The sequence below is a fragment of the Pseudorca crassidens genome, chromosome 7 (assembly GCF_039906515.1).
Source record: "Pseudorca crassidens isolate mPseCra1 chromosome 7, mPseCra1.hap1, whole genome shotgun sequence".
Classification (NCBI taxonomy): Eukaryota; Metazoa; Chordata; class Mammalia; order Artiodactyla; family Delphinidae; genus Pseudorca; species Pseudorca crassidens.
This window is the reverse complement of record NC_090302.1, coordinates 41,994,562-42,018,605: the sequence shown is the minus strand read 5'-3', so window position 1 is coordinate 42,018,605 and position 24,044 is coordinate 41,994,562. Positions and strand designations below refer to the sequence as shown.

Sequence of the window (24,044 nt, the reverse complement as noted above, 5' to 3'; positions counted from 1 at the left end):
CAATGCCTTCGCTCATGCATTCCCAGTAACAGTCTCACGTCTCCTGTGTCCCATTCTGTATCAGTCAAGCGGCCTTGCCTGAGTTGCATTGTACCTTCGGGGCTGTGGGTGGAACCGGTTCTACTGGAACTACATGGGCTGAGAGTCGCGGAGGCTGACGCACACAGGAAACTGTCAGTGGACATAGGATGGATGGATACTGGGCAACAAGGGAAAAACCCAAATACTCACCACGCCATTCTTGAAGATTATTTGCCCCCAGTAACAGTCAAAGGGGTGGGATGGGTCATCCCTTTAGGATGTTGGTGGTGATTGTAATGTAAGATGGATAGGGTGCTTTCACTTGTGAATTCTCTGGGATCTGTCTTCCCCTGCTAGGGGAGGGGCGTCATTCCTGGTTGCCTCCTATCTCCCTAAGGAAAGAGGGGAGGAAACGTGTGGAGTCCCCAACTTGTCTCCTGTGATAGAAATTCCAGATCCGAGCACCTGGAACCTCAGCCCGGACGCCTCCTATGTGTATTACTGCGCCAATGAGACCGTGCATGGAGTGGAGTTTGACTTTATCCCTGATGTGAAGGGAGCAGTGTTGGTCTGCGACATGTCCTCAAACTTCCTGTCCAAGCCAGTGGATGTTTCCAAGGTAGAGTGTAAAAGAGGCCTGCACCAGCGGGGGACGGGTCGGGGGGAACCAGCCTCTCGGTTTCTCTAAGGACATTTTAATATATACCAGAATGGGGAAAGGCTGACAGTCTGGGTTGTCAGAATGTTTACGTCCTGACATACCCAGCCCTGTGTTAATCGTCGTCTCCCAGGGGTCACACTTGAGTCCTTGGGGAATTCATCTGCCTCTGAGAGTGGCGCTTAGAAAATTCTTTTGTCAACATCTTGGAAGTTACTTGCTGTCATCAAGGAAAGCTTGGGGGGCTATGAATGAGCCCCACCTTGCTTTGTACCCAGCTCAGCTCCAAGAGCATGGACGTGACATGTAGATTTCTGAGCAGCTCCCCAGGTGCATGCCGTGGGGGGTATGATAGCTGTAAGGAATTTAAAACAAACTAAGAAGTAGCCTGCCTTTTAAAAAGTTGTGGTAAAATATACTTACCATAACTTGACCATTTTAACCAGTTTTAAGCGTACAGTTCAGTGGCATGAAGTACACACACACTGTTGTGCAGCCGTCAGCACCATCCGTCTGCAGAACCTTTTCTTCCCAAACTGAAACTCTGTCCCCATTAAACAATAACCGCGGTCCTTCCTCCCCCCAGCCCCTGGCAACCACCATCCTACTTTTTTTATTGGTCTCTGTGAATTCAACTGTTCTAGATAACCTCACGTAAGTGGAATCATGCAATATTTGTCCTTTTCTGTCTGGCTTTTTTCGCTTAGCATAATGTCCTCAGGGTTTGCCCATGTGGTAGCATGTCAGAACTTCATTTCTTTTTAAGGCTGAGTAATATTCTGTTGTATGGATGTACACATTTTGTTTATATCCTGCTTTTTACTTTCACTCACCATGCACTGGCAATTCTAAACAATGTCAACTATAAAATACTCCCTGTCGAGCCACACTGTCCCCCCTCCTCCCACTTGGGATGCCACTGAATTTTCGTACAGGTTTCATGGGGAGACATGGAAGAGGGTTCTACATCTTACATGAAAAAATTTCCCAAAGTATCTTTAAGCATCTCTTTTTTTCTAAAATTTCTTCTGTCTCAGGCAGCTTGTCCCATTATTTCTCAGTGTCTTCTGATTATCCCTTTACACAAATATAAATGGATAAAAAAATGGATTTCTTTAGGTTACCAAGGACAGCAGCCTTATTTTAAAGATGGGCTTGGACGTAGAAAAGAGGTATACTAGAGTGAATACGAATAGATACAAGGCCTCCACAGTGATGAGTTTGGGCTGGCCCCTCCCTGGAGAGAAGGATCAGACAGATTTGTAATCTGCAGGCTCTGAACTCTTGAGTATCGATTTGCTGTCCCGGATAGAGATTCCTTTAGAGAAGGGAATGCACTCCGAACGGGATTAAAATAGAGTCACTTCCTCATAAAAATTGTGCTTTGGAAGGAGATTGGGAAGTTTGACTACATTTATGAAAAATGACCCAGTGCATCTAGAACAGCAAGCTTTCTCTTTTGCAGTTTGGTGCAATTTTTGCTGGTGCCCAGAAGAACGTTGGCTCTGCAGGGGTCACGGTGGTGATCGTCCGAGATGACCTGCTGGGGTTCGCCCTCAGAGAGTGCCCCTCGGTCCTGGATTACAAAGTGCAGGCCGGAAATAACTCCCTGTATAACACACCTCCCTGCTTCAGGTAACTCCAGGGTATGGCTTGGGGACCAGTGAGGAGGTCTCAGTATTTCCCATCAATACTAGTTGACTTTTTAAAGTAGGGCATGATGCCACGAATCGTGATCTATTAGCCCAGATATCCTATTACGATTCTCTGCCCAGGTCTTCCCTGGTGGCGCAGCGGTTGAGAGTCCGCCTGCCGATGCAGGGGACACGGGTTTGTGCCCCGGTCCGGGAAGATCCCACATGCCGTGGAGGGGCTGGGCTCGTGAGCCATGGCCGCTGAGCCTGCGCGTCCGGAGCCTGTGCTCCGCAACGGGAGAGGCCACAACAGTGAGAGGCCTGCGTACTGCAAAAACAAACAAAAGAAGATTCTCTGCCCAGTTCACCTCTCCCTTGTCCCCTCTCTGTGCACTGTTTGATCAGCTTTCCTTGCCTTTCTTTTGGCATGTTTTTGTTTGATCTTGGTAGCCTTGGTGGTTCACCATTAACCCGAAAGCTTTCTGCACATGAAGTGTCATGCTTGCTTCTCAAACAACCAGTGCGGCTTTGGAGAAGGACTTTCAGAGGCCGGGCTACTGGTCTTTTTCTTTCCTTACTGGGTCTGCTTGAAGCTGGCTGCCTGGCATCTAACACACTGGCTGGAACAAACGCCTCTCTGGTTTTTCACCCAGTCTGCAGGGGTCCTGTTAGCCTGGCTTCCCCTTATCCGAATGAGAGGCTGCATTACAGCACTTTTGGGGAGAGTAAGGCTACCCCACCATACAGTCTTTTAACTCCCAGACTCAGGTAGTTTGTGAAAATCTTTGTGACACCTAGGATTTAGCAATTGCCTGAGAGATTTTACTACTAACAAGCTGTGTGACCTTGGGCAAGTTGCTTAACCTATCTGTGCAGCAGGTGTCTCCAGGAGTAATTGGTTGCTGTGAGGATTGAATGATTAATACATATGTATAAAATGTGCTTGGTGAGTGCCTGGCTCTCAGTGACTTATAAATGTTAGCTGCTGTATTATTATTGTGGTTTCTGTTTTATCCCCAGCCTTAGCAGCGGGGATAAAAGAGCCAGAGTCTATAGATTATCTTATCTTTCCAGGGCAGCTATGATGTAAAATAGTGATGTGTATGACCCTCTTTATCTCCCAAGCACCCTAGGAGGTGGGTACTCTTATTATTATTCCCATTCTGCAAGTGAGGAAGCCAAAGCCATACTTGAAGAAGTGGCATAGCCGGGGTTTGAACCCAGGCGGTCTGGCTTGAGAGCCCAGGTATGCACACCCTGTATCTTTGTGCTCTTCTCAAGCAAAACTCTCAGTGTGGGTTTGCGTTGGAAAGATCCCATCTCTGGAGAGCAGTTGGCTCCTGGGAGTCCAGCTCTCTGAGTCTCCCGGGTTTTCCAGGGATGGTAGAAGTTCTCTAAAAGAGCGTACGAAGAGGGGCTCGGGCTGGTACAGGCCGCAGCTCTGTGGGGTTGGGGCTCTGTGAGAGGTCTCCCTCTGAGGCGCTGCCTGCAGGAAATTTCTTCCACATAATTTACCAGGGGAGGAAAGGAGCTTTTTCCAAAGTTAGAATTCTGATGGAAATTTTTGCTGGTTTTCTGTGCGGCTCGCATGGGCCGGAGCAGCTTCTCATTTTGTGTCCCCTGCTTTCCTCGGGGCACGGAGGGCTTCAGTGCTTACTCTCCTGGTCACCTGTCAATCCCACTCTGTTTCACCCCGGTTGAAAGTGCTTCTGAAGTGCCTGGTAGGGATTGGGGGGCAGGGCTGAACCTCTCTCACCTGCCCGTCTTATCTCTGGGGTTTCTGGCAGTGGAAAAACCGGTGACCACCGGCCAACTGGGAAAGGAGCAGTGCCGTGCTGAGCGGTGCAGGACAGTTGGGGAGCCTGAGTGCAGGGCCCCTGGAGAAGGAGCTTCGGCTCCAGGCTGTGAGGTGGCAGGAGGTGGCGGGAGGTGTCTGTCCTTACCTGTTGGAACGTGCAGCCAGGGCCTGGCTTGCAGGCAGGTGAGTCTTTCCGGGGGTGGGGCAGAGGCCACCACAGCTCCGCGAGTGCGATGGTGGGAGAAGGCAGGGAGAGCCCTGGCCCTGAAATGGGGCCTGAAATGGGGCTGGCAGTTCTGATCAGAGCAGGGGGAGCTGTCACGCCCTCTGGCACCTTCTCCATGAGTGACCGGGAAGCACATTTTTAAAAACTCCAATGGATATGTGTTAAGATGCAGTCGGGTAATATTAGAGTGAAAAATCAGCAGAAACAGTGAGAAAGCAGGTCAGTCTGTCTAGTGGGAGATAAAAAGGTCTGGAGTCAGACCTGGTGGGCACTGAGAGAAAGTCCTCCTGTGAGTGACTCAGAGAGAGTCATTCCCCTACCAGCCCCTGTGCAGGCCTCCACCCCAGGCCCTGACCAGTCGGGTCAGCTGGCCAACCTGGGCACCTGGGGTTGGGGCACAGGCTGGGGGAGGGCAGATACTCCCCGCCCAGAGCCTTCCTGCCCGAAGAGTGGGCTCAGCCAGACACCCAGAAACAAGGGTGGAAAAGGGGCGAAGTTTCCTCTCCAGACAGATCAGAAGAGTGAACACTGAGACCATCTCAGGGCAGGATCGCTAACAGTATTTGATCAGAATCATATAAACGTGGAGGACCAAAGAGATTGGGTTAAAGGTATTCTGACCCAAGACACCCCTTGGTGTCTTGCTTTCTTTTACCCCGAAAGAAGAGAAAAGGAGAAAAGTAAGTCTGTATAATTGAGTAGTTACCCTAAATCTATGACTTGAAAAACTTGGATTTCATTTGGGGTACTTCAGCTTTCAAGATTAGAACATTGTAGTTCATGCAGTGAGAACAAGCAGTAAATGGAGAGAGGAAGCTTTGTGCAGAGCACCCTCCCCCGGCCCTGGATGTAAGAGGATAAGGCGCCCAGAACACTGCAACTTTGTATTACATGGAAGCCCTTGAAAATGTCCCAAGTTTGAAAAGAAGCTCTTTTTTTTTCTTTTAAACTCGGAGCCAAGTGACCACAGGCCCCGGGCGGTTTGAACTGAGCCTTCCTGTAGTTGCCTGTAGCCCTGAGCAGTGAATTGGGGTGGAATAAAGGACGGCGTGGGCGTTCCTGGGCACTAAGCCCAGTTCATGGACAAGCAAACGGATGCCTAAACTTCCCTTCTAAGCCCACAAGACATTTTTACTTACCACGACTAACTAGCTGTAGTGTGAGGTAAAGTAACTAATAAGAAACAAAATGACCCTAGTGACCCAGGCCGCCTTACTTATCAGCATAGGAGTGTGGGCTGCCAAGGGGGCCTAGTACTTCAGAACAGCCAGGGAGAGTTTCCCGGGGAACTTTCTGGTGTGCTTTTCTAATCCCTAGTGCCCACAGAGTATTTCTTGTTGCCTTAAAAAATTAACACATGGTCTTGGCAAAGATTCCTGAGGCGAGCAGAGCCTGCGGGGTAACCATTGTTAACTGTTTGCTGTGTAGGGCATATGCAAACAGAGCCGTATGTTTAATTATAAAGATGGAACTTTACCATATAGGCTGTTCTGTGAATTCTTTTTTCTATCCAGCAACGTTCTGTGAACACTGCCATGTCAGCTCAGACGCCTGCCTTTTTTCCCCCTTTGAATTGCTGAGTGATATTCCAGAGAATGGATCTGCTGTGATTCATGTAGTCATTTAATGCGCAGGCTGAGACAGTGTACCTGCACTGTGTGGGGCAGGGGACATTTTAGAAGTGAAGCCGTACTCAGTTAAAAGTTAACCCTGGTTAGTGGGGACCAAGTTTCAAAGCTGCATAAGCATTTTAGGGCCCCTGTGTTTTGAAGCTTTCGGATTGTATGGGGGTAGAAGCGTGAGTTAATAATGCATCAGCAGCTCCAGTCGACTCACAAGGCCGGACATCCTTTCACTCCAGGGGCATCTGGTCTCCGGGAGAGCCTGCTTCCTCTGAGCCCTGTACCTCACGCTGAGGCTTTGTAGACCAAGGCTAAAGGTGCTGGTTCTGGGCAGCGTGTAAAATGGGTGGGCTATCTGCTGACTGTGCCTGCTCGGATCTCATTAAGATCAGCCAGAGGGCTTCCCTGGTGGCGCAGTGGTTGAGAGTCCGCCTGCCGATGCAGGGGACGCGAGTTCGTGCCCCAGTCGGGGAAGATCCCACATGCCGCGGAGCGGCTGGGCCCGTGAGCCATGGCCGCTGGGCCTGCGCGTGCGAAGCCTGTGCTCTGCAACGGGAGAGGCCACAACAGTGAGAGGCCCGCGTACCACACACACACACACACACACACACAAAAGATTAGTCAGAGAGCGTGGGCAGTGAGTCTGGGCATAGGGGTGAGTCACACAGCAAGAGGGAAGTGTGTTGGTGCTGAGGTCTGGCTGGGACTGTGGACCTGGCCTGAGCCTTTGCTGCAGCCTTGATTTGATGAATCAAATAGCAGCAGCTTGGGAACCCTGGGGTAACAGAGCTGCAGGTAGAAGTGAAGCTCGGCTTCCAGAAAGTGCTGTTGAACCGGCAGCCACCCGCAGGTGGCTCACTGTGATTGGATCACGTGGCAGGGTGTGCGGCTGTGGTTTGTGGGGGAGTGAGCAGTTTGGGGTTAGATGGAAATTCGAGAGCACCTTACGGAACAGAGAAGTGGGAGGGCAGCACCGTATCTGGAACACATGCCTACACGTCCACACACGCGCACGTGTGCTGTGATGCCCCTGGAGCGGCTGCTCTTGGCAGCTGTGTCTGGCTTGGTGCCAGCCTGGCTGCCCCGCTGGCAGGTGAGAGAGTGGGTGAGGGTCCTGGAGCCCCTAGTAACCCAGAGGCCTTTGTTACTGTGGAAAGAGCTGGGGCTTTGGAGTCGGACCATCTGGGGTTGGAATCCTGGCTTTCTCAGCCACTTATTAGATGACTTTAGCCAAGTTAAGCTGTCTGAGCCTGCCTGTTTCCTCATCTGTAAAGCGGGATAATGGTAGTTCTGGCCTCGGATTTTTTTGATCAATATAAGGGAGAGTCCTGGACCGCTGAACAGTCCTTCCCCTCTCTTTCTTCTTTCTCCTTTGCTCCTCTGATTTCTCAGCCCTTATACAGAGAGCTCCAGCCGAGGCTGGAAATTATTCAGAGGCTATTTTCTGCTTTGAGCTCCCTCGCCGCTGCCCCTAGCTACCATTTCTCATTCCTCCCAGGGCTGTCTGGGGAGCCAGGCTGGGGAAGCTTCCACCGGGGCTACCGCATGGTTCTGGGTGCTGGCTGTTCCCTGCCCAGTGCCCGCTGGGCATCCCAGCGTGCGCTCTGCTACCTTCTGGGGTAGAAACACTGGGATTCTCCACGCGCCTGGAGGGAGTGAACGAGCCAGTCAGGTATCTTGGGCTTCCCTGGGACAAGCTTCTGGTGTTCGAGCGTTTTCCCCTCCCCACCCTGTCATGGTGTTAGTAAGTAAGCGAGGAGGCAGCTGTGTCTGGGGGTCCCCACCCCAGATCTCTGCGGGACATTGATGCTCAGCAACTAAGTTTGCACAGATTCTTATGGGGGACCTTTGTCCCACTCATACAGAGGCCATTGCTGAGCACAGACCTTTCCCACGCTCCCAGTTCGAGGAGGATGGTCTCTTTTCCCCGGGAGACCTCTGCTCCTGTCCCGTGGGCTTTCAGTGAGGTACACAGAGAGCCCTCAGCACCTTTTTATTTTTTATTATTTTTTAATTTTTTGGCTGTGCCACGTGGCATGTGGGATCATCGTTCACTGACCAGAGATCGAACCTGTGCCCCTTGCAGTGGAAGTGAGGAGTCTTAACCATTGGACCACCAGGGAAGTCCCCTCAGCACCTTTTTAAGCAGAGGGGCTTTCAGAAGATCACTGGGAAAACCATCCGCTGCTCTTCAACGTCTTGTGTTTTGGGCTTAGTTTTGAGCACTTAAACTAGTAAAGATACTACTAATTACACCTGCCATGTGCCAGCCCTGCACTAAGCCCTTCACCCAACCCATTTCCTGCAGTCCCCCCAAGACTCAGAAAGTGAAGAGTTAACTGGTGGGGGTGGGGAGCTAGGTGTCTGAGGATGCTTGTGGCAGGGATAAAATGTCAGCAGGGGTGGAGACAGGGAGCTGTGTTCCAGGTGTCATGAAGAGTTTGCGTTCGGGCTTGGGCTGGACTGGTGGGCACCGATGTGACCTCTAGTGAAGAGTCTAATTAACCCTCTTTTCTGAATGGCCCCCAGGGGCCTAGAGTTGGGTTGATCTTCATTTTTGCTCCGTGACACACTCCTGTCCTTGGTGTACACATGGCCCACTTTCATCTTGTCTCTGTCTAATGGTGTCTTTAAGTCTGTTTTAGTACGACTTCAGACTGTTTGCTTGGGTGTCTTTCCACTTGTGCAAAGCTGAACTCAATGGATATATGTACTTTTTAAAAAATTATTTATTTATTTATTTATATTTTAAGATCTTTATTGGAGTATAATTGCTTTACAATGGTGTGTTAGTTTCTGCTTTATAACAAAGTTAATCAGTTATACATATACATATGTTCCCATATCTCTTCCCTCTTGCATCTCCCTCCCTCCCTCCCTCCCTAACCCACCGCTATAGGTGGTCACAAAGCACCGAGCTGATCTCCCTGTGCTATGCGGCTGCTTCCCACTAGCTATCTATTTTACATTTGGTAGTGTATATATGTCCATGCCACTCTCTCACTTTGTCCCAGCTTACCCTTCCCCCTCCCCGTATCCTCAAGTCCATTCTCTACGTGGATATATGTATTTTTTACTCTTTATTTTAGCATCTATGTCATGGGCTTGGTCCTGGAGTGGATTAAGAACAACGGCGGTGCAGCAGCCATGGAGAAGCTTAGCTCCATCAAATCGCAAATGATTTATGAGATTGTTGATAATTCTCAAGGATTCTATGTGTAAGTTGATGGGGTTTTATCTCACATTTTGCCTCTTGTGAATTTAAAAATGGGTATATGCCATGTCCTTTTGGAACATGGATGCAGCCACCTTTCGCTGAGACACCGTACTCCTCAGGAGCATGAGTTAGGTAAGTCTTCCCTCCTGCATCCCATGCCCAGGAATCCCGGGCTTTGGGACCTGTCTCCCAATGGGTGGTAACGTTTCTCACACCACAGACCCCGGGGCAGACCCCTCTCCCCAGCCTCACCTCCTCTGTATGTCCCCTGGGGACAAAACACATACTTGCTGGAAGCTCTCAGCTTTACCTCAGGACTCCCTGGAGACCCTTGGTATAAACACCCACTCCTGGCCTCTCCCCTGGGTTATTTACCCTTTTAGGAAAGTTTACTCTTTCGCTTATTACAGGACAAACACTCCCATCCCAGGCCTGCAGTTGGTGAATGGAATTGGCTCTGGTATGAGTTGACTCCTAGTTAAATGTTTCTGTGACGAATTGATTCATGAACATGTGTTGACCGCTGGACCAACACCAGAGCGCGTATGGGCCTTGTATTGATCTCCTAGGGCTGCCAGAGCAAAGTACCACTAGCTTGGCTTAAAACAAGAGAAATTTATTTTCAGTGTTCTGGAGCACAGGAGTTCAAAGGCAAGCTGTCAGCAAGGCTTTGCTCCCTTCAGAGACTCCAGGGAAGAATCCATTCCTTGCCTCTTCCAGCTTCCAGTGGCTTCAGGCATTCCTTGGCTTGTGGCTGCCTCACCCCAGTCTCTGCCTCTGAGAGGCCTTCACATGGCCTCCTCCTTTCTTGTGTGTCTTGTCTTCTGTCTCTTACGTTGGATTTAGGGCCCACCCAGATAATCCAGGATGATTGGTCTCATCTAGAGATCTTAGCTTAATTGCATCAGCAGAGACCCTTTTTCTAGGTCATATTCGCAGGTTCTGGAGGTGAACACGTGGGTAAACCTTTGCAGAAGCCACCGTTCAACCCCCTACAACAGACCTGTCACCAAAATGCCAGATATAAAGTACCTAGTACAGTGCCTGGCACACAAGGAGCTTGAGAGATGATGTTTCATTTGTTTTTCCCCTCCTTCAAGGTGGGGACGCTGTGGGAGGACCAGACTTTATGCTCTGTATGCACGTGTGTTTATACACTTACATGCGTAAACACTTACACTCATTTGCTGAGCCAGGACCCCCTTCTTAGCGGCCTTTACTCTTTGGAGTTCAGTGTGTTGTAAGAAAAAATATCTGGCTGACCATAACAAAGGAATTTTCACTCTGAAGAATTTAGTGGGCCTCGTAGGACAAAAAACTGGTGCCTCAATCCTGCCTTAGAACTGTACGTTTTACCCAAGATTTGCTAACACATCTCCATAAGCATCCGTGGGTGGGGTTGTACTTTTGGGACAGGCCTAACTGCTGCTGTCCCCTCTGCCCTTAAATGCCTGCCTGCTCCTGTGAGTTCTTGGCGTGTGATGACACCCCAGCCACAAGCCCTCAGGGAGTCTGGCTTGGCTGAACGACTTGACCTTTGGGGTCCTCTTCCACATGCCATCTGGGGGAAGGGGTACACACTGTGCACTTCTGCCTGCTCTGTGGTTCTGTGGCTTGGCCCTTGGGAATCTTCCACTTTAGAGCCTGACGTGTGAGAGAGGAGGCCAGGGTACTCCACTAGCGCTGACTGGAGCCATTGTAACGTGCGTGATCAGCAGTAGACGGTCCAAGGAGTTCATGGCCAAGGGCTAAATAACGAGCCTTGAGCTGGGGGCAGGGAGATACTGCTTTGGCTGGAGGCGAAGGGAGGGCTTTTACACGAGCTTGAGCCTTGGACAGGAGTAAGAATTAGGCAGAGAGGAAGGCGGAAGTACTTTTAGGAATTTTTAGGAAGGCAGGGAATGGCCTCTGCAAAGCACTGAGGGAAGAAAGTAGAGTGTTTGGAGAACAGAGAGTGGGCTACCTGAAGGGCACGGCTCGTGCTGGGATTGGAAAGAAAGTCTGGTCTGAAGACATGTTTAATTCACTAGCTCATTTATCCATTCGTCTATCTACCCATCCACCCACCCATCCATCTACCCATCCATCCACCCACCCATTCATCCGTCTACCCATCCATCCATCCATCTATCCGTCCGTCCGTCCGTCCATCCATCCATCCATCCAATGGCGCCTGAACACTCCTCTGTGCTAGCCTTGTTCCAGGCTCTGGGGATACCCAGAAGAATAAGTCACCTTTCCTGGCTCCATAAGAGTGATCAGGATCTGAGTGTGAGTAAGAGCACGTGGCAGCTGTTGTGGAGGGGAGACCAATTTTCTATGGGCTTTTGGCTCCGTATGTTTCTCGGGAGATGTGAAGGCACAGAATGGGAGGACAGGAAGCATGGTGATGCCTCCAGAAGAAATCCAGGAAATTAAAAACAAAATAAAGCATAGGAGGAACACCAAGAATCCCCTGAATTCTCTCCCCGCAGTTGAGATCCTTTTAACTGCAAGCACCCAACCTGGCGTTTCCCAGAAGGCAGCCTGTCGAAGCCAATGTGGCAGGCAGGTCATCTCCTGAGGAATCTCATCACCTTCCCATGCAAAACTCCTCATTCACTTATGAACAGCCTTGACCCCGAACTTGCATCCTCTTCCGAATAAGCCTCTTTCTGGGAACTTCTATTCACCCCCTGGGCCACCTGCCCAGAAAAGGTCATCCGGCTCATGGTGTTCCTCTGGGACCTTGTTACCAGGGTCAGTAGCAGGCTTTGCTCCCTCTCTCCTCTATGTTAGCAGTTGGACGCTCACTAGTTGTCTCTGTGTGCACTTGGGTTTTCAGGAAGTTCTTTGCTATGGAAATGTGGCCCCGAAGAGGAGGTGAGCAGTTAAATGCGAATGCATGTGGATAAAGAGTATGTAATGTAGACGTTAAGAACATGGGCTCTTGCACTGGGTAATTTGTGTAAAGCACCAGAAACCGTATTTGGCACTTAGGGAGCATTCCTTAAGGGTTAGCTCTTAATAGTATTTGTGGTTATTATTGAAAGCACCTAGGATGTTCCTGACACATCGTGTTTAATGTGTATTAGATATTAATTTTAATATATAAAGCTGTTGAAGTGATCAAATCCATATCTACATCTGAGGTCACCTTTTCTCACTTTCATGTGGGGTCCAGACCTTAGGAAAGAGAGGGAAGCATGTGATGTGTCTAGTGACAACCCCAAGCTAAAATAAAGCAGGCAGAGCCCTTGGCGCTTTACAGCTATGAATACATTTTATTGTCATCACAACCCTGTGAACAGACAGTGTTTTACAGCAGCACAGACAGGTTAGGGTCAGGTGCAGCGGGGAAGTGGGATCAGGCAGGATAAGAACATGGGGAGAGTCAAGGGTGCTGGTTCCAGAGCCTTTACTAAGGAAACAACAAAAATCACAAATGATATTGACTTTTTATTTCAAAATGCAGGAATCAGTGGAAAAACTAGAAATGATCATGCTCACAATTGTGATCAGTTATGTCTAAATATGTAAAAGTCAGTTACTTTCCCATACTTCAGAAATAACAATAAAAAACAAGGAAAGATCCCATTCGCAATAGTCACAAAAATTAGTAAGTATCTAGAAGTCAGTTCAGTGTTCACCTGAAAAAGTTAGTGCAAAAGGATAGATGAAACATTTTAAACATACATGTTAACATTAATAAAATGTAATGTTAACATATGATCTATTAACGTATAAAGCCACTGGCAGAGGGAAAGACAGATCGGTGGAAAAGTCCAGAAACTGGTCCATGTTTACTTGAGAATTGCATTTTAAATTAGACAGTTTTAAAGTCTAACGTGACTTTTTGTCTAATTGACTGATTGAAGCATTGATAATTCATTTAAACAGAAATTAGATATTTGCATCACAGCATACACAAATTCTAGTCAGTCGAAAAGATGCAAATGCAACTAAATGCAAGTAGCAAATATAAAATACAGGAGAGAATTTATGTGTAAGTGTAGGGAGTACAGAAGCCTTCCTAAATAAGCCATAAAACTCAGAAGCCATAAAGTAAAAGATATTTAATTACATGAAAATTTAAAACTTTTCTACAGTTCAAGACATAAACAAAACAAAATGACAGACACAAAGTTTGGTAGCGTATTAACATATAAAGGTTACTGTTGATATAGAGAAGAACCACAAATAAATGAAAAAGGATAACCAAATTTTAAAAAGGCAGGGGGTGGTTTCTAACTGTATGAGCAAACAACTCAGAAGAAACACAGCTGGTTAATAGATGAATGAAGAGGGGCCAACTACTTTAGGAAATGCAGATTAAAACCATGGGATTTTCTTCCCCTCTGATCAGCAGAAATTCTAAAGACTGATAACATCTGGTGTAGGCAAGGGAACAAACACACTTTGGGTATGTTAAGTAAAAAAATGTGTTCAATTTTGGAGCGAGGTTTGCAGCGTCCATCAAAGTTCAAAACTCTGCTGCTCTTTGACCAAAGACTTTTACTTCTAGGCACCTGCCCTCTGCCAGTACTCTGCCTTGCCCAGAAGTGTGCACAAAATTGGGCACCCGCAAGTCCAATGCGGGATACTTACGTTAACGGGGAAAATCTAGAGACAACCCGGGTGTCCTTCAGGAGGGGTCTGGTGAAGGAAACTAAGATCCATCCGTGGTATGGAGTAACGTGTGCGTGGAGAGCGGGGAAGGTCTGTGAGCAAACTGGGAAGATGACCTGATAACGTCATCAGGTCAAAAGGAAAAAGCAGGTGTAGAAAAGGACATGTGTATTATCCCACTTAGAAACCCACAATGTTTGTATTTGTAAATACTATATATGTATATATGTACATGTGGAAACACACATATCTACATGTATACACATTTGTGTATCTGATCCTGAAAATGTGCAGAAGACTGTTGATGGCAACCACCTCTGTGGAAGGGTAGATCTTCATATTTTTACTCTAGTTTTCCTAATCGTGTGCAAATTTAGAATTAATTTTTTATTTAAAAGTTAGGCAGTCAGGAGCGGCCTGTGGGCTTGTCTCACCTCAGGATGCACTCGTCGCGCCCTTGTTGTTTCTGGTTTGTCTTTTGGAACAGACACCGCTGAAATGAGCGTCTTGTCTTCGCTTGCCAACTGCCTGTGGTTTTCTTGCGCCCTCCTAACCCTCGCCACCTTTGTGAGATGCTGTTTCCCACTCAGGCGGTGACTTTCCCCTCACACATGCCCCTCTGGTACCTTGGGCAGTCCCGGGGTTTCTCAGTGGGCATTCTAGAATACTCATCCCAGAGATGCAGTGGGTTTTTCAGCCACGTGCATTTGGGGAAAACTCTGTTCCTGTATGAATTATCCTCTTGGGAGTTCACGATTCACCGGAGCTCTTGAGACACTCTAGGAAGTTGAGTCAAGAAACCCATGTAGCCCTGTTCGTGCAGGATTTCCTAAATTTCTAGGACTGACTGTGACACCGCTTTTCCAGTCACAACCATCCTTATCAGCTTCCGTCATAGGCTCCCTGGGGAGCGCTGCTCACACTCTGGCCTGGAAGCTTTGCAGTCCCAGGATGACCCGCTGCTTCCACGCCCACCCGGCCCCCGTGCTAGCGCTCTGTCAGCCTGGCACCTTCTCCCTGCCCCCAACTCATTCAGGCCACAGGCCCTGCCCTCGCTCTGGGATTTAGTGATAACGCCTGGGAGCGGTGGGCCAGCACAGACCACGGCTGTGCTCGGCGTGGCTCACAGGGTTTAAAACACACAATTTGAGCCCTTACTGGAACATGTGAAGATTATTTAAATCCAGATGTCTTATTTCATAATCCCCGTGTCTCTGAAAGTGGGAGAAAGACACTGGGGGGGCCATATGTTTCAAGCAAAAGGGAGACTGTTTCTCTGTGGAAGAACAGGCCCTCACAGTTAACAGGTAACGTAGGGAGTTTGTGCTGAGTCTGTCATGTTGGGCCTGTTATACTCATTTATATGACCGTTGGGTCCCTATTGGCATTTGAATTTGCTGCCCATGCTTGAAACTCCCCAGTGTCCCTGTCTTGGTCATCAGGCCTAATTCTGTTGACCTAGAAAGTTCTTTGTGGGAGCTTTCTAGCAGGGCTCTCCCGCAGTGTCCCCACCCTCCAGCCCCTATGTCGTAGTGCTTTTTCTAAAACACGGAACTCGTTGCGCAGACCTGATTGCTCCTTGTTGCTCCAGGATCCGATCGATCCAGTTCCCAGGAGAGCGTGTCTGCAGGGCCCTCCGCGGTCTGCAGTCCTGCCCCCAGCCAGGCACCCAGCACCCCAGGTGCTGCAGAGAACTTGCTGGGGTCCCCCGTGCCTTGGCAGACACAGCTGTCTGCCAGATGCCCTTCCTTCGTCTCCCCCTGTCCTGACCCCTCCCACCTCCCTTCCTCTGAAACCTTCAACCTTCCCTGGGCAGAGTTACTTGCTCAGCCCTGTGCTTCCACAGCGCTTGTCCTGTGGAATTTGAATTCCCTCCACAGCCATCTTGCTAGGTTGGGAGCAGCTGATTCCCCTTCATCTTTTTCTTCCTTCCCTCAGCGCCACAGCGGGGACACTCTCGGGCACCGTGCAAATTTAATCTTCAATTTCTAGTTGTTATGACATAGTTGCTGTCATGATACCATCTACGTTCACAATAGGATGAGTAAATGTGTGGGGGACGACTGTAAATACAGATTCTTTGTAAATCCAGGTTCTTAATTCTTCCCCCTTTTTAATATTTTTTCCCCTTAAATCACATGTCCTTTTTGCTGCTCCAGCTCTATAATTGGACTCTCACCTGGGGAGCCTGAGGCAGCAGAATATCAAAGAGGGTAGACACTAAATTTTTAATTTAAATGTCAACCAGGATAACTACTACCTGTGCAAAGGGGGGCCCAGAATTCAGGCTCAAAGCCTATTACCAGATACTTGGTTTCCCTTCTTGTGTCTCTTCTGTCCATCGATGTGCACTTGACTCCTATTAACTTTAACAGGAATTATGTGTGTGCCCTGAGGGGCGAGCATAGCTTTTAATGGGGGCGTCCTCACACTGCTTTTATTTGCTGTTTAATTTTAATGAATCCCACCCTGTAGAAGGGGAAGAATGAAATAGGATGTGCTTGAGAAAATGGAGAGAGTTATTACATATCTTCCTTGTAATCCAGAGTAGCATGTCATCTCTTCTTCTGTTTGTCTCCTTTGGTTGTCAATGGAAGATAATTTTGGCTTGCTTACTTTCCAAATCAGAAACTGAAGTCAAATACTAACGTATCCTAGATGAAATTTGACTCATTCATTTTTGAGAGTCTGTGAGCCCTGTGTAAGGTGCTGAGAATAAAAAGACAAATTTATTGACTTCAATAGTTATTTACATAGCATTGAATGTGTTCCAGACACTGTTCTAAATTCTATCAGTTATCTACTTTTGCATCATAGAACACTTCAAGACAGTGACTGAAAACCACAGCCATTTCTTTTGCTCAGGATTCTTTTCAGTCAGCTGGTGGGGCTGGGCTCAGTGGGGTGGTTTCTTCTGCTGGTCTCATCGGAGATCACTTATTCAACCAAAGTCACCTGGTGATCCACCTAGAGTGTAAATGGCCCCCCTCATCTGTCTGGCAGCTGGTGCTGGCTGGCTGTGGGTTGGGCCTGTTATTTCCAGCAGGCTAGCTCGGGCTTGCTTACATGGCAGTGATGTTTTAAGAGGGCAGGTAGAGAAGCCGCATGCCCCTTGAGGCCTCAGCTTGGAAGTTGCACGGCGTCACTCTTGTTACAGTCTCTTGGTCAAAGCAAGTCCACAAGGCCAGCCTAGATTCAAAAGGTGTGGAGCACAAGACCCCACCTCTTGCTGGGAGGGCTGCAGAAAATTTGTGGCCATTTAGTCCTCACATCAGAGAGGCACAACAGAGAGATTTAGTAACTTGTTCAAGGTCGCACAGCTTGGGACAGTACAGTGTTTTAAGTGCTTTGAAAGCTGCTGCTCATTATTTTTAAATCTTATGGCCACTATTCGGACCAACTTATTTTTTTTCTCTGCAGCCTTGTAGAAAAAGGGTCATTCACATTGCTGTGTGGCTGCCATGGGTTGGAAGCTTCATATATGTTGTATCACTGAACTGTCATAACTAGTATGAAATGGAGATATTATTATCATTCCCAATATTCAGATGAGGAAACTGAGGCTCTTGGAAATTAAGGATGAGTCGTATAAGAGAATGTTAACTCACTGTTCCATATGCAAGAGTGATCTCCCTAAGTAAATTATAAATGTCCTGGTGCAGATCTTTTTTTAATCTCTTGTTTGCACCTGGAAAATGGTTTTAAAAAATTTTCTGTTGCTGACAGTTAAAACTGGATTAGATAGCAACTGTGCTTTAAGGCATCCAGTTCACATTTATTACACTTACTTCATAGTCTGCTTTCACCCTAACTAGTGGCAATAGAATTGCAGGTTGATGGGAACAATCTTACTCTAATCACCTGTACATTTCAGTATACTCCATTATGATGTTTAAATATATAACATACTATTAAAAGAACATTAAAGGGAAGATAGAATTATCCCACATTCTCACATCCTGAACACAAATATTTTCTGTTTCTCTATGCTTCCTTAGAATCTTTATGTCCACATTTATACTCTAATTAGAGTACCCATAACATCTAAAATTTTTGACTTATTAGATCACAAACCACTTCCATTTTGCAGCCTAATCTTTATATTTATCTTTTTATGTGGCATCTTAATATTTAGTTATAAAGAAATGTTATAATTTATTTTATTTCTATGGTGGCCGTAGGTCGTTTCTAACTTTACCTGTTGTAATTAATTACAGAATATATGGTGTTCTGGATGGGCTTTAGTTCAGGTATTTTGTTTAATTCTATCTCTAAATATGTACTCTCATATTTTTTGAAAACATATGTTCTGAATTTGATTCCCAGCTCCTGTCAAGAACCATGTAAATGTGTGTTGTGTGTGTGTGTTGTGTGTTTTGTGTGTGTGTGTGGTGTTTGTGTGTGTGTGTGTGTGTGTGTGTGTGTGCGCGCGCGTACGCCAACAGTTTTACTCTGGGAAGTTGATTTAAGGAAATAGTTCAAACATACAAAAAATGTCCAAGTAATCCAATGTTACGATGTTTCTTCACATGTTAGCATAACTTTATTTTTTGTAACTAATGCTTTACTTTTTTTTTCTTTTTGCTTTTCTGTAACCAAATAACTGACATAGAGTTCATGTGGGGTATAAGTTTTCGATCTAAATCAATTTTCCCTATACAGCACTACAATTATCCCTCTCTGTTCATTAAATAATATTCACTTTCCTGGAATTATGTGATTCTTATTTTACTGAATGCTTAAATATAATATATAAATGGGTTTATTTGGATTTAATAAAAATTTTTTTTCTGTTGCCTTGTTAATGGCAGTTGCACATTGCAGAAAAAGAGCTGGAACAAAAAACATGTTTTTCAGATGTCCAGTGGAGCCCCAGAATAGAAGCAGGATGAATATTCCATTCCGCATTGGCAACACCAAAGGAGATGATGCTTTAGAAAAAAGATTTCTCGACAAAGCTCTTGAACTCAATATGATCTCCCTGAAAGGGCATAGGTGAGTACTTGTCCCATCCAGAAGCTTGTCAGAGAATTGATTTAGTTTTTAGACGCTGAAGGAGACACATCTAGGAGCCTACCCATCCTGGAGTAGCAGTTATTGTAACTAGTTGGGAAAGACCATTTGTTACGGGGGTTCTCCTGCTGCTGCTTACAGACCCCTTAGCACGATCCCACGGCCGAGAGCATGGATGGGGGGCACATCTTCTAGGAGCTTTGGTCAAAATTTCCTTTGAAAATCTCTGCTCTGACAGCACAAAGAGTGCCATCCCAGCTCTGGTGCAGCTGGCACAGCCTGTTCAGTGTAAGAACAGACACTGTTGCTCCCCCGAATGTCCGAGAGAGTAGTTAATTCTGTGAGCTCCATGGAAGATGTGTGTTCTCACGCATGAGAATAGCTGTCCGCTCCCTGCCCCCTGCATGGCAGGCTCATCGAAGAGTTGAGCTAACCTAGGTTCCACGTGAGCGTGACAGTTCTCCACTGCGTTGGAAAGGAATTTTTTAATGACTGAGATGTGTGAAGCTCCTGGCCACCTGCGGGGGCTTTCAGGTGGGAGGTTGGACACGATAGTCTCAGGTGCCGTGACTCTCTCAGGTGCTGGTGACGGGAAGGAGGGCTGTCTTTTTTTTTTTGTAAGATGTTGGGGGTAGGAGTTTATTTATTTATTTTTGCTGTGTTGGGTCTTCGTTTCTGTGCGAGGGCTTTCTCTAGTTGTGGCAAGTGGGGGCCACTCTTCATCGCAGTGCGCGGGCCTCTCACTATCGCGGCCTCTCTTGTTGTGGAGCACAGGCTCCAGACGCGCAGGCTCAGTAGCTGTGGCTCACGGGCCCAGTTGCTCCGCGGCATGTGGGATCCTTCCAGACCAGGGCTCGAACCCGTGTCCCCTGCATTAGCAGGCGGATTCTCAACCACTGCGCCACCAGGGAAGCCTCAGGAGGGTTGTCTTGATGCTCAACCAGATGCTCCTGTTCTTAACAGCTGCATCTGTTGTTCTTCTAGGTCCGTGGGAGGCATTCGGGCCTCTCTGTATAATGCTGTCACCATCGAAGATGTCCAGAAGCTGGCAGCCTTCATGAAGAATTTTTTGGAGATGCACCAGCTATGAGCACATCCTAACCAATATACACTCTGCCCTTGAACAATGTACAAAATTGAAAGTCACTTGGGCATGGCTAAAAAAACTAAAGAAACACAGTATTTTTCTCGAATGAACATGCTTCTGATAGATTTTCTTCTTTTTTCAGAGAACAGCAAAACATCCACAGCTGTCCCAAGCTGTTGAAACTTAACCTTAATTCTGACTTGAACTGGAAGCTTTTAAAAAATCTTCTCTTGCTTTTCTACCAAATTCTAACTACTGTTGTCTTTGCTGCTACTTTTTCTGCCTAGATCTCATATTCAAAGCTGTCTATGAGTTTAATTATATGCAAACTGCAGGTTATTATTTTTAGAGACACACAAACACACAGCACGGAGGGTGGGTGGAGCCCTCTCGGTGCTGAATTTTGATCCTTTGCAAGATGACAGCAGTGGGGTCTTCTGAATTCTGCGGCTATTAATTCAGGTCACCACCGACCGTGTTGTGATGTTCCAGACTGAGAGGCAAACCGGAGATCGTTCTTCATACCATTATTCTCATAAAGCGATAAAAGTGGCATACTATATGTTTATATAGCAAGGTCTGTTGTTAATGCCAAATAGTTTATATCTCTATGCATTTATATCTCTGTGCATTTATATTTCTAATAATACGTTTCTTGTTGATGTATGTTGAGACTTTGAGAAGCTGTTGGGATCCTTGACCTTGTGCATTAGAGTGTTACGTTCTCAACAGCTGTGTGCCTCCCCTTCCCCCTCCCCTCTCCCTTTTTAAGCTGCTTCACAAGATTTGGAAGCTCCCTGATTCACTTTTACTTTCCTTTCAGTGGGTAGAAGAACGGTTGGTTGGTTGGTTGGTTGGTTCTTTGTTTTTCAGTTATGCTGTTAAACTAAACATCTCTGTTAAACTCCCTTACTGTTTGTTCACGTGACTGTTCTCTTTCTGGCGTTTGACCAGTGATGCCATGAGTTCGGGAAGATCTTTGCTGAAGAGTCTTTTCCCCTCTTGTTTATCCATTGTCAGTGTTTTATGTTGACCGTGCGAAGGACATTAAAGTCCTAAAACATCTAAACCTTTGTCAATGAATTTCTTTACATGCTTTTTAGACAGATTGTTCTTTTAAAAACTTTATGTTGGGAAAACTTGAGTCTAAAAATAGCATCTGTGAAGGGTATTTTCTTCAAAAAGGTGTAAGACTCGAGTCCTGTACATCCACGTCTTTAATGATTCAGCACACTGGTACCTTTCCGTTGGCTTTTGGAATGGACAGTATCAAAAAACCACGTTACAACACAGCTCACGGTATAGAGTTCTATGAACTTTGTCCCCCTTAGGCTGGAAACATGCCGCTAGGACAGTTCTGAGCTATCTTCGTGTTTCGTTGGATGTGTAATGAGGACTATCCTGATCCTTCGTGCCAGCTCTGCACCAATTAGTTGGGTTAGTTGGGTTTCCTGCTTAGGGCTAAACCTTACCAATCTTGGTTCTCTCATCTGTGAAAAGGAGGATTGAAATAACTCCCCCACTTATCTCAGGGATGTTTGAAGAGCTTAAAACGAGGGCTCAATGCAGGATGTGACTGATAACCACAGTACATTTTTAAATGGCAAAAGCCGGCCAGTGCTTGGACGCCATCCAAGTGTTCCCATATAATAGTTCTCAGAGTCTATTTTCCCTCCTTCCTCATCCATTCATGTGATGGTGACAAGTCCCTGTGGTTTGTACCGGCCCCAGATCTCTTGAATCTCCACTTATTTCCATTCCCATTGCCACAGCCAGCTCTGTCAGCCCTCAGCGGATCATTTCAGCAGCCTCATCTGCCCACACCTGCCCCTACCAGCACAGCCCTTGGGACCATCACTTCCCCTTCATGCTCCTCCTTGGTTCATAAAAAAGCCCAGGCTTCTGAGCCCAGCGGTCACAGCTTTGTGGTATCTGGTCTGGCTGCTTCTTTCTTGTGTTTCTGGTTCTTGGAATGTGGCGAGCGTATATGCCCATGCTACGTCGGGTAAGCCTGGAGTTCCTGCCCCCGCTCAGCAAGACTGACGTTCCTTCAAGACACCTGCCAACCTCCTGACCTTGTTTGTGTCTCCTGCTTTGGAAGGATGCGCTTTTCCTTTGTTCTTATAAGCGTGACCCTTTTATCCCGTCACAGCACCTCCATTCTGTGTTTTCCTGTGCCGAGGGTGTCTGCTTACATGCCTTCCCCATCAGAGCAAGGAACAAGCCCTGTTTCTCCACCTCCATCACCTGGCATCCTGCCTTGCCCTTAGGAGGAGCTCAACGACTGTCCGTTTAATGAATGGAAAGACAGAGCTTCCTGAATTTCGCAAACAGCCTGCAGTAAAGGCAGAGGTACAATCTCACATACGAGGATGTTTTAACTTTTCAAAAGCTTACTATGTAATTTCATTTTTTACTAAAATGTAGAATCTTGGAGGGCTCCCAGACTCTTCTTTATATTTGTGTGAAAGTGTTTGGAAAACGGTGAGCAGCTGCGTTCATACCAGGACAAAGGGTAGTCGCTGCTGTCTGGAGCTCAGGTCGCTGGAAGATACTCACTGAGCGAAAACCTTGACCTTTGAATGTCTCGAGTGAGTGAATGGACGCCAGTCTGCTGACCACGTGGAGAGAGGTGGAAGGGGAGATAAGGATGCAGGCCCCGGGTCAACAGGCTGCGGGAGCCACAACTGGCCAGTCTTTAAGATTAAAAGCAAAGTGGACGGACAGGTGTCTTTCAGGCCTTGGGAAATCTGTGTAAGGCTTGGTGGCCTCATCTTCCTTTAGATCTTCCAAAGTGTCCTTCTCCCAAACTGATTCTGACTATTTTTCTCTTTCAAGATTTGACAACGCATAATCATGTTAATACCACCTAAGTGAGAAAAAACAGATTTGTTCCCACGTTGCTTATGTTTACCTCCACACACTGCTTCATCCCCAGCACTGCGGCTCTGTTCTTTGCCTGCACAAGAAACAAAATTGGAATTGTTCTGTTCCGTGCTAGTCTGTGTTGATCTAAGTATCTAATGCTGTCTCATCACAACTTAGCAGATGCTGGAAGGTTTGGCAAGCCCTCAGGTGAACTATGTGATGTAACAAATATTCCCTTTTTTCCCCTTTAGAGCTTAAGGAGCCACTAAGACCCCGTAAAATGGACAAGACCCATTGATAGATGTCCAGCTCTGCCGGAGGCCCTTGCAGGTCTGGCCTTGTATCACTGTGTGATTAATGTTTGTTGTATCGTGTTCTTTGGAAGGAAAATAAAATGAAGAAGAATTTTCTCACACTTGATCAGAATGAACATAATTAAAAAGCGAAATGCTACCCCGTCTGCAAAGAAATCAATCACTTTAATTGGAAAGAAGATTCCTTGCCTCTGTTTGTAATTGGGCTCTTGGTAAGTTAGAATCGGAATCCATGACAGTTTGTGATAAATGGTCTCCTTTGGGGCTAAAGAAGGTAAGAAGTTCTAATTGCCCCTGGATTATTCCAGAGTGGGTGGAAAAGCTTGATCAAAGAGATACTGGGAGAGAGCTAGAAAAGCTAGCAGTGAGCAAAGATTTATTGAATTTCTTTCTAAGAAGCTAAACAATAAAATAGTTCATTTGTTGTGACAAAAACAAGAGCCTCTGGTATTTGAAATCCCAGAGCAAATTGGATTTTCTAAGAAAATGGGAACTGGGCATATTAGAAAAAGTTTACTTACACAGAGGTTCTATAGTTAGGTTATAGAAATTGGCTTTGCTTACTTGTTAGCACACGAGAAAATTGACAGCCTTGCGCCTCACTTGGGGAAAAGTATGGAATTCATACTTTGAGTGTTTAAATGTATAAGTAATTGGCACTGAGTTTAAGGAAGTCCAAAATGTTTTATTCAAATGAAAGCGTAATTTAAGTTAGTAGACATGTACTCAGGGTCCTAGTGAATGAATCTACTGACCCAATCCCTGTTGGTATCCTAGCCTTTGTCTCTCTTCAGCTTGCCTAACAATACCTGAAGAATAAGGCGGATTTTAGGTTGATGTATTTATTTTGAATTGTGTGTGTTTATTTTACGTATCTATATAGAGGTAGATATATAGTTATAGATATAATTTCAAACTTAAAGAAAAGTTGCAAGATTAGTACAAAGAACTCTTGTATGTGCTTTACCTCGATTCACC

At 46.6% G+C, this 24,044-nt stretch overlaps 1 protein-coding gene across 3 annotated transcripts in view; it reads left to right on the top strand.

Moving 5' to 3' along the window:
* Window positions 1-23,205, top strand: part of PSAT1 (phosphoserine aminotransferase 1) — a 30,982-nt gene extending 7,777 nt beyond the window's left edge. Inside the window, exons 5-9 of one of the 3 annotated variants that reach the window (XM_067744106.1) lie at window positions 468-640; window positions 2,145-2,314; window positions 9,049-9,177; window positions 18,642-18,779; window positions 23,004-23,205. In XM_067744106.1, the coding sequence (XP_067600207.1) occupies window positions 468-640; window positions 2,145-2,314; window positions 9,049-9,177; window positions 18,642-18,779; window positions 23,004-23,010 (617 nt within the window). In that variant the 3' untranslated portion in view covers window positions 23,011-23,205. Of the gene's footprint in view, window positions 1-467; window positions 641-2,144; window positions 2,315-9,048; window positions 9,178-18,641; window positions 18,780-19,781; window positions 20,954-23,003 lie in introns of those variants that run through there. The other 2 variants (XM_067744105.1, XM_067744107.1) reach the window with 2 other exon arrangements.
* Window positions 23,206-24,044: the final 839 nt, after the last annotated feature.